At 33.2% G+C, this 14823-nt stretch overlaps 1 protein-coding gene across 6 annotated transcripts in view; it reads right to left on the bottom strand.

Moving 5' to 3' along the window:
- Window positions 1–14823, bottom strand: part of Exoc6b (exocyst complex component 6B) — a 530721-nt gene that overhangs the window by 165964 nt on the left and 349934 nt on the right. For all 6 annotated transcript variants that reach the window (XM_005385581.2, XM_005385582.2, XM_005385583.2 and 3 more), the window contains one exon: window positions 12289–12430. In XM_005385581.2, coding sequence (XP_005385638.1) covers window positions 12289–12430 — 142 coding nt within the window. The remainder of the gene's footprint in view (window positions 1–12288; window positions 12431–14823) is intronic.

Raw genomic sequence — 14823 nt, 5'->3', positions numbered from 1 at the left:
AGCTTGAAAGTAATGGCAGTGTGGATCTATCACACATATTTTCTGCATGTTTCTCACCAGAGTCCTGAGGGCTCTTTTCTCTTCCCTCTCCCTTACATTAGGAAGTTATTGGTAAAGTATGCCTGAAGCCTAAAACGATACTCTCTGTGAGTGTCTCCATGTGGATAATAAACAATATGTAATTGAAGAGTCAAAGATAGCTGGGCTCAAGTAATAGAGAAATTAAAAAGCAAATATAGCTGTCACAATCTGAAAATATGTATTTAGGCCTAGTACCAAGGGTTCAGAGACATCTTTTGGAAAGATTTCTTAGTTCATAAGCCCCCATGGTAAAATCAAAAGCAAGCCTACTAAGATCAGCCTGAGTAATATTCACTAAAATAACTCACTCTGGAGTCAGAAAATGGCCACCTATAGCACCAGTGGAACTGCAGCGATTTTATTTGTTTGTTTATTTGTTTGTATTGGGAATTAAAATCAGGACCTCATGCTGCCAGGCAGGCACTGTGCCACTGAGCTATATCCTTAGCAATTTTAATGAAAATATAGTAAGAGATGGAAACGTTCAAACTTTTTGGGAACTTATAGGTACCAATACTGAACTAAAACTAATTATTCAGGGAGGTAGAAAGAAATCTGATTATTCAGTCAGTGTGGAGTGACTAAGTCATAAATGGTATATTCTTAAGTGACAAATGTGTTCTGTCACCATTTTATATCCTAGTACACTCACAGATACCACAAATTTACTTGGAAGTTGTTTCATGAAGAATTTCATGACTTGCAGTGTGAGGTTGTTATGGCAAGAGTGGTGCTATAGAAGGTTTTCGAGACCTTTGTTCTTTTTCCAATAATAAACCAAAGCTCAATTTAAATAATAATACAAAAAACTAAGAGAATTTGGCAAGAGGTATTCTACTCCTTCCTGTTCAAATAACCAGTATCTTCCTGCAAAATACATGTGTCATGGTCCTGGGAAATGAAAGATGATGCTAAATTTAATAAGTTATGTGACTTCTGTTGCATTCCCCCACAAACAGATATTCCTGCACTTAGGTGAATTATGATATGCTTCCAAAGTGTCAATCTTCTCAATAATTTAGTGAGCTGAGGTGATAACTAAAAGCTGAAAATGTTTAATATAAAAAAGTAAGAAAAACAAGGGCAGATGGATATAGAAGTGATCACTATAATATATAGCAGGTATTAATATTTTATTGCTTAGGGAAGTTAAATAAGTTATTGATTCATTTGCTCCCATGGTTTGAACCTTCACACACACATACTTAAATTCCCAAAGCATGTCTATCATAGGTTACTACAGTAAGTTTCCAACAAGCTTCTCTAATGCTCCTGATAAAAATACAAAAATGTATTTCTAATCAAGTCATTCGTTATTTAAGCTCCACCGTATCCCACTTTATCACCAGTGTCCAAAATATGCATCTAGATCTTTTTATCTTGAATATATACAATTAAAGGTTAGAAAATTCTAGGCCCAGACAGACTGAATATGGTAGTGCATTTAAAATGCAGTAGCTCAAGTTAGATCACAAGGTAAATAGTAGGTAATCAAGACCTCCTGATATTTAAAATCCATTTTCTCTACTAAGATCTATTGCTCCAATAGCCAAACCAAATATAAGACATCAAAATATAGAGATGTAAGATGAAATTTATACAAAGCAGAAAAACCCATGATTTACTGTCAATTCTTAAAGGAAAAGGGTAAGTTTTTCATAACTATGTAACTTCTACCTTATGTAGTTGGCTTTGTAGCCTGTCAGTATTACCTAATGATAATGCTCCTGTTAGATAATGATATCCTAGGCAGTAGTTACTATCTTCAGAGAACAGTTGAACTAACTGACTGATTTCTTACAAAAGCATCAAACTGAGAAATAGAAAATCATCAGTTTTCAATTATACCTTTCAGGACAACCTCAGAAGTTTCACAGAAAACTACCAAGAAGCAAAAGTTAGTTTCTGATACCAAATTAAACAGGATTTAGGAATTTAACTGATTCACAAACTATAGAGTAACCTACAAAAGACTTTTTCAGAGTTGCTAGATATATGCTAACTGCTACTGCTGCTCTGACAATTGTAACAGGACCAACTACTAATTATAGCACATTTTCCAGCCAGTGAAATAAACTCTTTCACACATTTTCAATTACTTCTGACCTGTAATATTAGGAATTATTATTGTTTTTATTTCATAATGGGGCTCTAAGGGTTGAAGTAACTTGCCCATGGCCATGTGTAAAGTAAGTGGTAACTTGAATCAATTCTATCAAGCTAACTCTAAAATCTACATACTTAATGATTACACAATTCTAGCTGAGTATCTCAGGCTCTTAGTGGTGTATATAATTCCTTTATGCATTTTTTATGTAAGATATTGGAAGCCTGGGCCTCAGAGAGAAATACTCAACCAATATTCACATTCTGTCTTGTCCAGAGTTTGATTTCTTTTAGGACCTATACAATTCTTCCAGGCACTCACAGAAAAAAGGGAAAAATCTCTCACACACACACCATTGGGTAGAAAGATGTAAGTATTAATTATCTTGTCATTTGGGGCTGTTTTTATACGCCTCTGTATAGTTACTTGAATTTTATGTATCGTTTCTTTAAGATTTTTTATAGACCACTGAGCATCTAAAGAAAAAAATGAGGAGGGTTGTATAGGGAAAAGACATAGAACAGAATTCTGTCTTTTAAAATAAAATAAATGTCCACAGAAAAGTTTCTTGACAGACAAATTACTGCCAATCAGAAATGAAACATTGAATTCTAAATCAATGAACCTTTGTGGCTCCACAATATATGGAAAGAAAAATTTTCAGTGTGGATATTATGGTTATTAGTGGTACTGTCATGTGCTACAACTTTTAGTTTCAAGTTGATCCTAAGTCTGAAGACCATTTCAAATATTGAAGGGCTCTGCAGATGAAATGCTTGCTCTTTGCAAATGCTTTTACATGGTTAAAAGACTATTGTGTTTTTCATTAAATGTTCTCAAACTATTATGTGTTTCATTAAACTACCTTTTCATTAAATGTTCTCTCCACCTTTGAAAAGCTGGCTTTCAACTAATGATGCTGATATGTGTACAGATCTCTCAAATAGAAGCTGTTAATTCTAAACAAAAAAGTACGTCAAAATCAGCCCATAAGATGAGAATTTTTTTTACTTTTCACTGCTTCTCCCAGACCATCATTTGTCCTGAAGGTACATATATTTCAGTTTACCTTCTTTCATCTCTATTTATCTCTTAGTTTTATCAAATATGCAGTCACGTGGTCATTTCCAATTATTCATCAGGCTTTATTACTCAGCCAGACGTATTGATTAGCTGCCTATCCCAAAGCATTTTGCTTTCTTTTCTTTGTAAAAGAATGAGGTTCTAATTTTTCCTCAAATCAGAAAAGGATGGCTAGTCAATCATTGTTTTCATTCTCCTAGTAACTCACTGGTGAAGACAGGAATGACAAACACTGGTGAGTGAGTAGATGCAATGAAACTGGTGAACAGCTTCTAGAAACAGTTTTGTTGCTACTGGATACTATCATATCTAGATGACATTTCTGAAATTTTGCATATTTCTGAATTAAAAGGTTATAGTGGCTTTTATACTCTTATTTTCCCCCAAATTTTCCAAAATGAGTAGGAATTATTTCTATGATGTAAAAGAAATTTGAAAAGCCTTAAAAGGATATACATTTGATTCTGCTACTGCTTATGATGGACTAACAAGCACAGACTTACCCTTTCCAATGTAAAAAAAAAAAAAAAATTGGAAGGAGGATACTAAAAAGTAGAAATTAGCATCAAACAAAATGGTTTTAGATAATTATGCAGGAGGCAATGCAGCACTGTAATCCTGAAGAGACTATGATTCTGAGAGAGAGAAAACAAACTCAACTGCCTGACTAGAGGCAGTTTCCAGGCTATGTTACAAGGAGGGAAAGAAAGGGAATCCATACAATGTAAGGTTTTCTTACTGAATTGAAAAGAAAGAATCTGGAAGCCAGGAGATCAAACAAACTTGTATTTGCAGGACTATCAGATAGAAAGAAGGTATATAACTGAGAACTCAGGAAAACTATAGATGAGTCCCATGAGATATTTGGTAGAATATTAATTTGTACATAAGTAGGAAGAAATTACTCAAGCCTGGGAAAAGAACCATGAGAAATGAAGGGAAAGAACAATTTGTGAAGCTCTTACAAGGTTAGGCATACTTTGTGTTTCCACTAGCAACAATATCTCTAGATACCCAGCACATTGGCAGAATATTCCAAAGGACTTTGCTTTAGAAGGGAATTAAGTTAAATTAACTGGGTGTCGTGGCACAAAACTGTAGTCCCAGCACCAGGGAAGCTGAAGCAGAAGAATGGCCCTGAGTTCAAAGCGAGTCTAAACTACACAATGAGAGCTTGTCTCAGAACAAATAAAAAATAATAGAACTGAGGCTAAATTATATCTGGACAAAAGGTTGCTACAGACCTACTAAGAACTTAAGAGCAATCTTCAGATGTGGCTAATCAATTCTATATAACATATGCATAAAAGAATAAAACTGAACAATTTTTAAAGAAATGCAACAAAATATAGCATTGAACAACATAAAATTTTAAATGTTAGGAATCAAATAAATCAGGACAGGAAATACGAAGAATTAGGAAAATAAGACCCATAACCAGGAGAAAAAAATCAGTAATAGTAATAGATCTGGAAATACATAAAGATGTTGGAAATGGTAAAATAGGACTGTTAAAATAACTGTTAGAAAAATGTTGTATATGCTGAAGAAGGTAGAACATGACCATTATGAGAAGATAATGGAAGATATAAGAAATGGCCAAAAAAAGTTTGTACACGTGTAAAACAAAAGCAATACTTGTATAGAGAATAAATTTAAATACATTAACAGCGGATTAGGATATACAGAAAGTTCAAATGGTTTGAAAGTACAGCAATAGAAATCATCCAACATGAAACACATAAAGAAGAAAAAACTTTAAAAATATTGAGTTGATCTTCTGATAATCTGCAACCTGAAAAATTTGCTCTGGATAATTTGTACTGCTACTGTTTTAATAAACTTGAATTGAGAAAAACAAAACAAAACAAAACAAAATGAACACAGCATTGGTAACTCATGGGATGATGTCAAGTGGCCTAAAATATATGTAAACAGAATTTCAGAAAGAGGGATACAAAAAAAATTTGAAGGAGTTGCCAAAAACTTTTCAAATTTATGAAAACTATATATGCAAGCTCAATAAATCCTAAATAAAATTAACCTAACAAAAACCATAAAGAGGTATAACAGAATGAAATTACTGCAACCAGTGATGAAAATGTCAAAATAGTTATGGAAAAGAAGACATATGTACAGAGAAACAAAGATAAAGACAAGAAGAATGACAATAGATTTTCATTAGAAACTATACCTGCCAGAGCAGAATGGGCAGAAATCTTTAAAGTTTAGAAGAAAACAAAAATCTGTCAACTTAGAATTCTTTGTCTAATGAAAATAGCTCTTCAAAATGAAAGCACACTAAGATTTTACTTAGAAAAAAATAAGTTCAGAGAGTTTAGCACAAGTGGAAATGCATTAGGATACATGTTAGGGAAGCTCCTCAGCAGAATATGTTCCAGATGAAAATCTGAATCTACACAAAGGTAGGAAGGATGTTGGATAAAGTAAACCTATGAATAAATATAAAATAATCATGCCTGGGTATATTTAAAGGATAAATGACTGCTTTAACAATGAATTGTAGGGTTAAAAGACAATATCAATATAATGTGTCAGATAGCAATGGCACAAAGGACAAGAGACAGGGATAGAAAATTGTACTGCTGTAAGATTCTTACACTAATACAAAGTGACACTGTATTACTTTAAGTTATTTCTTTTTTTTAAGGTATTTCTTTTTAAATAAAATATATATTTTGTAGATTCAGTAGCAACAACTAAAAGGTAAACAAAGAGTTATAGCTAATAAGTCATATACCACATAAAAAATTAATCTAAAGGGAAATGAAAAGAAAAATGGAACAAAGATTAAATGGGAGAAGTAGAAAACAGCAAAATAGTAGACTTAAATACAATCATATTGCAAATTATATTCAATATAAATCATTTAATCACTTCAATTAAAATCAGAGATTGGCAAATCATATAAAAATGGAAGATCTGACTATACACTATGTACAACTTTAAATATATTTTCACATAGGTTTTTTTAAAGAATAGAAAAGAATATTCTTATGCAAATATTAATCATAAGTTGGGAAGGACTGTATTAATATCACCCAAAGTAGATTTTTCAAACAAGAGATACTCAGAAATGAAGAGTGTCATTTTATAATAATAAGTGTTAAGATATTATGGGTACAAAATAGTCCTAAGTATATATAATAACAGGCTTCAAAATAAATGAAACTGATAGAACACAAATGGAATTGAAATCTATGAAAATAAGTGGAGATCTGATCAATCTTCACAAAAATTGATAGAGTAAGCATACAAAAAACTCAGTAAGAATACTGGAGAATAGAGTAAAATTATCCACAAAATTTACCAATTTAACAACTATAAAACACACTACACAGTGAGAGGAGAAGACACATTTTTAAAGAACTGAAATTATACTAAGTATGTACTCTGACCAAAAAGAAAGTAAACTAAAAATCTTTAATAGAAGAATGATGGAGACCACTATGAAACAGACCTGAGCAGGACTTAAATTAACCAATTGGCTTTTCATGTTCACTTGTGAATCTGTCCAAGGCCTAGGCTCCCTGTCTGGAAATGGTGGATTCATAGTAAGTGAACCCCTGTGAGTCACTAATCCCTATTAAAACCTGTAGTGGTGATGAAGGTATAAAGCCTGAAAGGACAAGACAAGATCACAGTCAAGGACACCTGGATCCGATCTAAACTAGATAAAGACTATAGCCTCAGGCATCTCACTCCTGGGTGGATTAACTTAATACCTTACTTGGAGAAGTCTCTTAGTGGTTCTGCCCTTCTTGAGTACTCCCTTCCCTTCTTCTGATAACCAAATAAATTCAGGCCACCCAGAAAAGGTCATTTCTTAGCCCTAAGAGAATCTCAAATTCTGTGAGAGCGCTCTGATCCTCCTGGAGCCCAGAAATCATTCCGTTTGCCTCTTTTTATTTAGCTTTCGCCTGTACACTCCTTCAGGAGACTGCTGACCTGATGAGCTCACAATAACTAAGGAATATTATTAATCCGATAGAAGAATATCTACAAAAATTTCTAAATATTTGTAAAGTAAACAACACATGTCTAATAACCAACACATCCAAAAAGAACACATTAATCAGAAAATATTGAATTGAATAAAAATTAAAAGCAACATATTCAAATTTGTGGGCTTCAGCTGAATCAATATTTAGAGAATAATTTCAAAGACAAAACGTTCACATTAAAAAAGAATAAAATCTCAAATTATCTAAATTTCTACCTAACATAATTAAAGAGTAAATTAACAGAAAGTAAGTAAAAGAAAGAAAATAATAAAAACAGAAATCAATGAGACAGCTGGAAATTGGCTAGGTCTCACTCTTTGTTGATATATTCTCAGGCTTTGTTCATGTGGTCTTTCCCCCTAAGCCAGTTTGGGCTTCCTCACACTGTGAAGGCCACGGGGTAGCTGGATTTTTTACCTTCTCTTATGACTGAGCCTCACGTCACAAAGGGCTACTTTTTATTATTTATAATCAAGTACTTAGCATGGCCAGGTTCAAGGGGAGGAGAATTGGGTACCACTTCTTTTTTTTTGTTTGTTTGTTTGTTTTGGTTTTTCTACGGTACCGGGAACTGAACTCATGACCTTGCGCTTGCCAGGCAGGCGCTTTGCCGCTGAGCTAAATCCCCAGCCCCTTGGGTACCACTTCTTAATGAGGTATCATCAAGGCTCTAAAAAAGGATGTGACAAGGAGCCATTTTGGATGTCTTTGAACAATTCAATCTGCACTATATGTAGGGGTCAACATAAAATATAATTTCCCTCTAACTGGAAAATCTACCTTCCATATTTGTTGTGGGGCAGATGTTCTAATGGCAAAAAATCTCAATTTATGGTCATTTGACAATTAAGAATAGTTATGATACATAGCAAAAAATTAAAATTAAAATTTTTAAGAATTAAAAAAAAATATGGAGTTTTAGGCCAACATTTCCTTTTTTCTTTAAGCTCATTAATGACATTTCCTGTCTTCTTATTTGTAGTGTTTCTGATAAGAAATCAGCAATAACACTTACATGCCTTTTCTTCTTTGGTTGATTTTTTTCGTCACTGTTTATTTAGCAATTTGACCACACTATGCCTTTATATGGCTTTCTTTGTGTTTATCTTGATAAAAAAATTTAAAACTCCATGAATATGTGGTTTAATAATTTTCTGAAAATTGGAAATATTTGCAGTCAGTCATGCATTATGTCCATCTTACCTTTCAAACTACTAATTATGTTATATTAGGTTTCCTACATTTTCTGTCTACAAATGTTCAGTATCTGCATTAACAGTGGGTCCATTTCCATAGCCTATTTTTAATAATGGTATAAAACACATTCTCTATATGTGAAATTTTAGGGGTTTTGATATAAAATTGTAGATTATATGTAGTTGAGAGTGTGGGCATTTTTTTTTTCCTCTTCCTGCAACGACTGTTGAATTTTATTTGGAAGACATTTCTTTTCCTAGCAGCGTAGTTTTATCTTGTCAGTTCTTGAATTAGGCTTTCTTAGATTAGAAAAAGAGTGCTATTGGGTTTAGTATAAAAATACATATACAAAAAAACAACTTCACAGTAAGAAAACAAATAACTGCATAAAAATTGGACAAAAGAGTTGAATATACATGTCTTAAGTCAAACAAATAACCAATAAGTACACATACAGAAAAGGGCTAAAACTTACTAATTAACAGAGAAATGCACATTTAAACCACAACAAGGTATCACATCACATGTATTAGAATGGCTACTATCAAAAAGATGACTAGGGATAGAGGTCCCATTTGACCCAGCTATTCCCCTTCTTGTTATCTTCCCAAAAGAATTAAAAACATCATACCACAGCAGTATATGTGCACCTATGTTTATAGCAGCACAGTTTGCAACAGAAAAATCTTGGAAACAACCCAAATGTCCATCAACCTATGAATGGATTTTTAAAAAAAGGTGTTTTATACACTGTTGTACTACTCAGTCATAAAGAAGGATACACTTGAGACATTTATAGGTAAATGGATAGACCTTGAGATCATACTCTTAAGTGAAATAAATAAAAATGTATAAATATCACATTTTTTTCTCTGGTGTGAGAAACTGAAAGTGTAAATAAGAACCAAAATGTGTAATAGAAATTATGAAATAGAAAGTTTTCAAAAGGAAAGGGAAACTAGGCAGGTAAAGAGAGGGAAAGGAAGGAAAAAGAAAAAATGAGACAAGAAGGAAAATATGGAAACAAAGCTTTATAAATAAAGAGAGGGAGAGGGGTTAAAAGGAGAGAAAGGGAAAGGGAAAAAAAGAAGTATCAAGATATATCATGTCCAGGTACAAAACTCCTATGATAATGTGATCATTATATATACCTAAATTGTACCAATAAACTTAATTTTAAGAGATGAAAGATATGAACTGGAGAAAATGTGAAGAAAATGAAAACCTTGTACATAATTGGTGGAATATCAAGTAGTATACAGTCATCATGGATAACAATAAAGAAGTGCCTCAAAACATTCAAAATTAAACTACCTTACAATACAGCAATTTTGTGTGGAGTGGATGAAGCTGAATATGGATCACAAGTGCAGGGCTAGAGCAAGGCCAGCCTGGAGAACATAGAGTGCCTGAGGCGAGCTACATGATCCAGCCCTACAACACAGGATGTCCAAGGTGAGTCAGATGAACAGGTTGTTCCATCCCTGTGAACATGAAGCACCCAAGGAGAGCTAGGCAAACAAGTTGTTAGGTGGAGGGGTTTCACCTGACATCAACCTGCCAAGTGCATAAATAAATATGCTGCAGCCACTGGGTGGCTCTTTTCTCCTTCTGAGAGAAGGCTCCACCTGACTTCAGCTTTCTGCATTTTCACTGTTGCCTTCATTTTTTTTTGTTTGTTTGTTTGCTTGTTTTTTGTCTTTTTGAGACAGGGTCTCCCTATGCATTTGTTGCCTTCATTTTTTCATGGTCCTCCCAGCCAAGAGTTTCTCAAGAGCTGCACTGGATGCAACATAATTTCACTACTGATATATATCCCCAAAAAATAAAATCCATTTGTCAAAGAGATATTTGCATTCTTGTGTTTAACACAGCATTATTCACAAGATACAGAATCAAGACACATTTCCATCAATTAATGAATGCACAGAGAAAATGTAGTATGTATATACAATGGAATACTATACAACATAAACCAAAAAAATAAAAGTCCTGTGATTTATAACAACATGGAAGAAACTGGTGGGAATTATGTTAAGAAAAATAACCAAGGCAAAAGAACTGTTTATTCTTACTTATATGTAGATCCAAAAAAAATTCGTAAGTAGAGAATAGAATAGTGGTTATCACAGATAGAGATTGGGGAAAGGCATTGGAGAGGTATAGGTCAAATTACACAAAATTTCAAATAGACAAATAGTTCATGTGATTTATTGTACATCATGGTGACTATAGTTGATAACAATGTATTATTTTCTTAAAAATTGCCAAGAGGGAATTTTAATTATTTTTGCCATAAAAAAAGATGTGAAATAATACACAGGTTTATTAGGCTGATTCAGCCATTCCAGAATGTATACTCATTTCAAAACAACATGTAAATAAATGATAACTAGTGAAGGGTAGAGTAGCTCTTACTCTAGAACTTGAGCAGCACTCTTAAGACCTAACCTGAGATTTTGATGAATGAACCAGATATTTAGCTGGATGGTTAGGATACTTTGCTGTCCTTTTGTTAGTGGCCCATGATAGAAAGCCAAGGTGAATATAAAGCTAATACAACATGCTTTCTGTCTCTGATGGACTGCAACCTACAGATACTGTCCAAAGCATGAAAAAACTGTTTCACATAGTTTATCCAGTTTTATACATATTTACAACAAAATGGTGACTTTGATACTTTTTACTCTGTAATGGCTGCAACTGGATAGTTAAAATTAAGTTAAAAATAGCATAGCTAATGAAATCTTAATTTCTACCTATCAAAAGGTAACTTAGGGAAACCAATAAAAAGTAAGAAGATAGGACAGGGTTGTCAACATACTTATATAATTTTTCATTATTTCAACTTTTTCAGAATTAGAAAGAAATTCCAGAAATCTTATCATTTTCTTGTTCATTTTAATTTTTCACTGACAGACCAGTGAACAATACAAAATTTTTCATTCCTTCTTAATCAAAGTCTAACTTTCTGTTCAACCTGAGTAGACAAATCATGATAAGTCTAAGTCAAATATGCCAATAAGGACTTCTCTTTTAGTTTGCCAGATGATCTCGCAGACTTCCTTGGAGCTGGAAGTGACTATGAAGGAGTGTTTTCATCAAAGACATGCAGGGAAGTGTGGTATTACTCCCCTGAAAAAGTTTCTACTGTATTTCTTTAAAAAAAGAAGTGAGGCTGGCCTTTATTCCTGTCTTAACTGTGGGTCTCTTCTGACTCTAATATATCAGGATAAAGTCCATACTCTAAATAGTGTAAAGAAGAAACAAATGAACTTGGCACCATAAGGACATCACAGGACAATTAATACATGAAATGATTATCTCTGAGAACTAATTTTTAAAACCATTCTGTATTAGGTTTTCTGTTTCCCAGAATAAAGGATTTCTGACTGTTAAATATTTTGTTCTTTAGACTTCTTCAGAAGAGTCTGCAGATATATCTAGACATAATTAAAAAAAGACAAATAGAATCTAAAAAGGAAGTGGTTGGTAACTGTATTTCTTAATATCTTTGCAACAAATCAGTTTTCTATGGTATCTACTTTACATGCCATTCTAAAATAAAAACATCATTGTAGACTGGGATTTTTCTTGGTTCAAAATATGGGCCTAGAGACTTTTGGGTACTCAAATTAGCTTAAGGATTAGATTCTAGTTCTAAATGTCCTATAAATTATGTCTGCCATCTAGGTGTTCTTTGTCTTTAACAGGAATAATGACACTACAAATCTAAAACATTTTCCCCATGGAGTATGCAAGGAAGACAAGCAAAAAGATGGTTCATTGTCTTACGTTCACATTCTCTGACGTCCAGGTTGAACTGTTGTAAAGCTCCTAAGGTGAGCTGCCTTACTTCAGCCTCCAGCAAAAGCTGCATCAAGGATGTGGCTAAATGCTTGCAAGCTGACATACATGCTGTCTGAGCCACCTTTCCCTGAAATATAAGAGTGTAAATCAGAAAGTTAATTGATTAAAATGAAATTCTAGCAAAATTAAAATTTCTCATTTTTCAGTAGAGAATTTCTCTTAAGGTTCTCCCCAAAACAACACATTTGGTAATCATGTTAAATATTATTAGCTCCACGCTGGGCATGGTGGCACATATCTGTAATCCCAGCACTCAGGAGGCTGAGGCAGGAGGATTGCTGAGAATTTGAGGACAGCCTGGGCTACAAGTGAGTTCAAGGCCAGCATGAACTGCATAGTGAAATTCTGTCTCAAAAGATCAACAAAACAAAACAAAAACAAATTTCATCACCATAAATCATAGTAGCTATAACACTAAGTTATAATCCAGAAAGCACAGCTACATTACCAAAAAGCACTTTTTAACTGGCAGTGAACAGACATTCAAAATCTTAACTAAACTTAGACTATTCCTCAGAGAATAAATTTGAAAAACTTCCTTTAAAAAATTCTCAATCAATCTTTATTTATACAGGACTGGGTCATCAAATTCAGGGATTCTCACACACTACACAGGAGTTCTAACACTGACCTACTTCCCTTAGCTTCCTCAAAAATAACTCTTCAAAAAATAAAAGGAAGGGGTTGGGGATTTAGCTCAGCGGCACAGCGCCTGCCTGGAAAGCGCAAGGTTGTGAGTTCGGTTCCCGGTACCGGAGAAAAACCAAAAAAAAAAGTAAAAAATAAAAATAAAAAGAAGGAAGGGAAAAGGAAAAAAGAATACAAGGAAAAAACAGAAACAGATTTTGTAAATGCAGAGGGAAGAAAGACTAAAAGGAGGGGAGGGGAATGAGGAAAAAAAGAAGAATCAATATATATTATGTACAGGTACAAACTCCCTATGACGAATGTAATCAACATATATGACAAATATGTACTAATAAAAAATATAAAGTAAAAATAAATGGAAATAATAATCTCTAACTTATCTAGAAGTAAATATTTATGCGTTATGATTTAGAGTGATTTAAAACAAAAGAGTTACCTAAAAGTAATCAAAAATGAATTTTTTCTAAGACAGTGTCTCACTATGTACTTCAGGCAGGCCTTGGACTCATTTTGTAGCCCAGGCTGGCCTTGCACTCATGGCAATTCTTCTGCTTCAGCTTCCCAAATACTAGGATTACAGACATGCACCACAACTGCAGATGTGATCCACCGCTTATTTTCTTAAAAAAAAAATGTGATTTATGAATATAAATTTTAAGTTTTTTCTATATGATTTAACATTAATGTTTCATTACCTTTGTTAAAGGAATCAAAGCACTTTACATTTACTGAACTAAATCTTAGTCCCAGGTCTGAATTTTATATCATAAAAAAAGTATCTATTTTTCCCAGACATACATCAATTTTATTTATACGTTATTTGTTTCTGAATATATATATTTGTAGTAGTTTTTTCAACATCTAGAATTATACATGTTTTTAAAAGTCTGGATTCTCAAATTACTCACTGACTCCTCCTTTTTTGCAATTATGAACTATTTTAGCCATACAAAACATAGAGTCATATGATTAACACCCACGTATTTGCTAAATATCACAAATACAGTTTAAGCTCACATGTGACTTCCTTAATCATTTTCCTTCCTCTCCTTAGAGAAGACTATTAGGTACTTAAAAACTACTATAAGTATATATTCAGAAACAATGGTCCTCCTGGTGAATTCTACCAAACATTTATAGAACTAATATCAATCCTTCTCAAACACTTCCAAAAAATTGAAGAGGATGAAACCGTTCCTAACCATTCCAGGTCAGCATTACTCTGGTACCAAAGCCAGAAAATGATACTAACAAAAGAAGAGAACATATATACAAAATTTTCAAACAGAATTCTGGCAAGTTAAATTCATGACACTGACATAGGCAATGGTATTTTGGATATGACTACAAAAACACAGACAATAAAAGGGAAAGTAGACAAATGTGATTATCTCAAAATAAAAAGCTTCTACGTAACAAAGAAAACAACATATATAGAGTGAAGAGAAAATCTTCAGAGTGGGCGAACATGTTTTCAAGTGATAACTCTGATAAGGGGTTAATATGCAGAATATATTAGAAACTCAACTAAAAATGGATAAAAGATCCAAACAGATATATCTCAAAACAAGACATACAAGCAATTGACAGATAGATAGATAGATAGATAGATAGATAGATAGATAGATAGATATAAAGACTCTCAAAATCATTAATCATTAGAGAAGTTCAAATTAAAACCGCACTGAAATATCACCTCATAACTATCAGAATACACATTATCGCAGAAGATGAAACATAAGTATTGGCACTGATGTGGAAGCAAGGGAATGCTTGTATACTGTAGGCATGAATGCAAATTTTTTTTTCTTT

This window comes from Chinchilla lanigera, unplaced genomic scaffold, assembly GCF_000276665.1.
Source record: "Chinchilla lanigera isolate Chin_1 unplaced genomic scaffold, ChiLan1.0 scaffold00023, whole genome shotgun sequence".
In the NCBI taxonomy this organism is placed as follows: Eukaryota; Metazoa; Chordata; class Mammalia; order Rodentia; family Chinchillidae; genus Chinchilla; species Chinchilla lanigera.
This window is presented reverse-complemented; position numbering and strand designations above follow the sequence as displayed.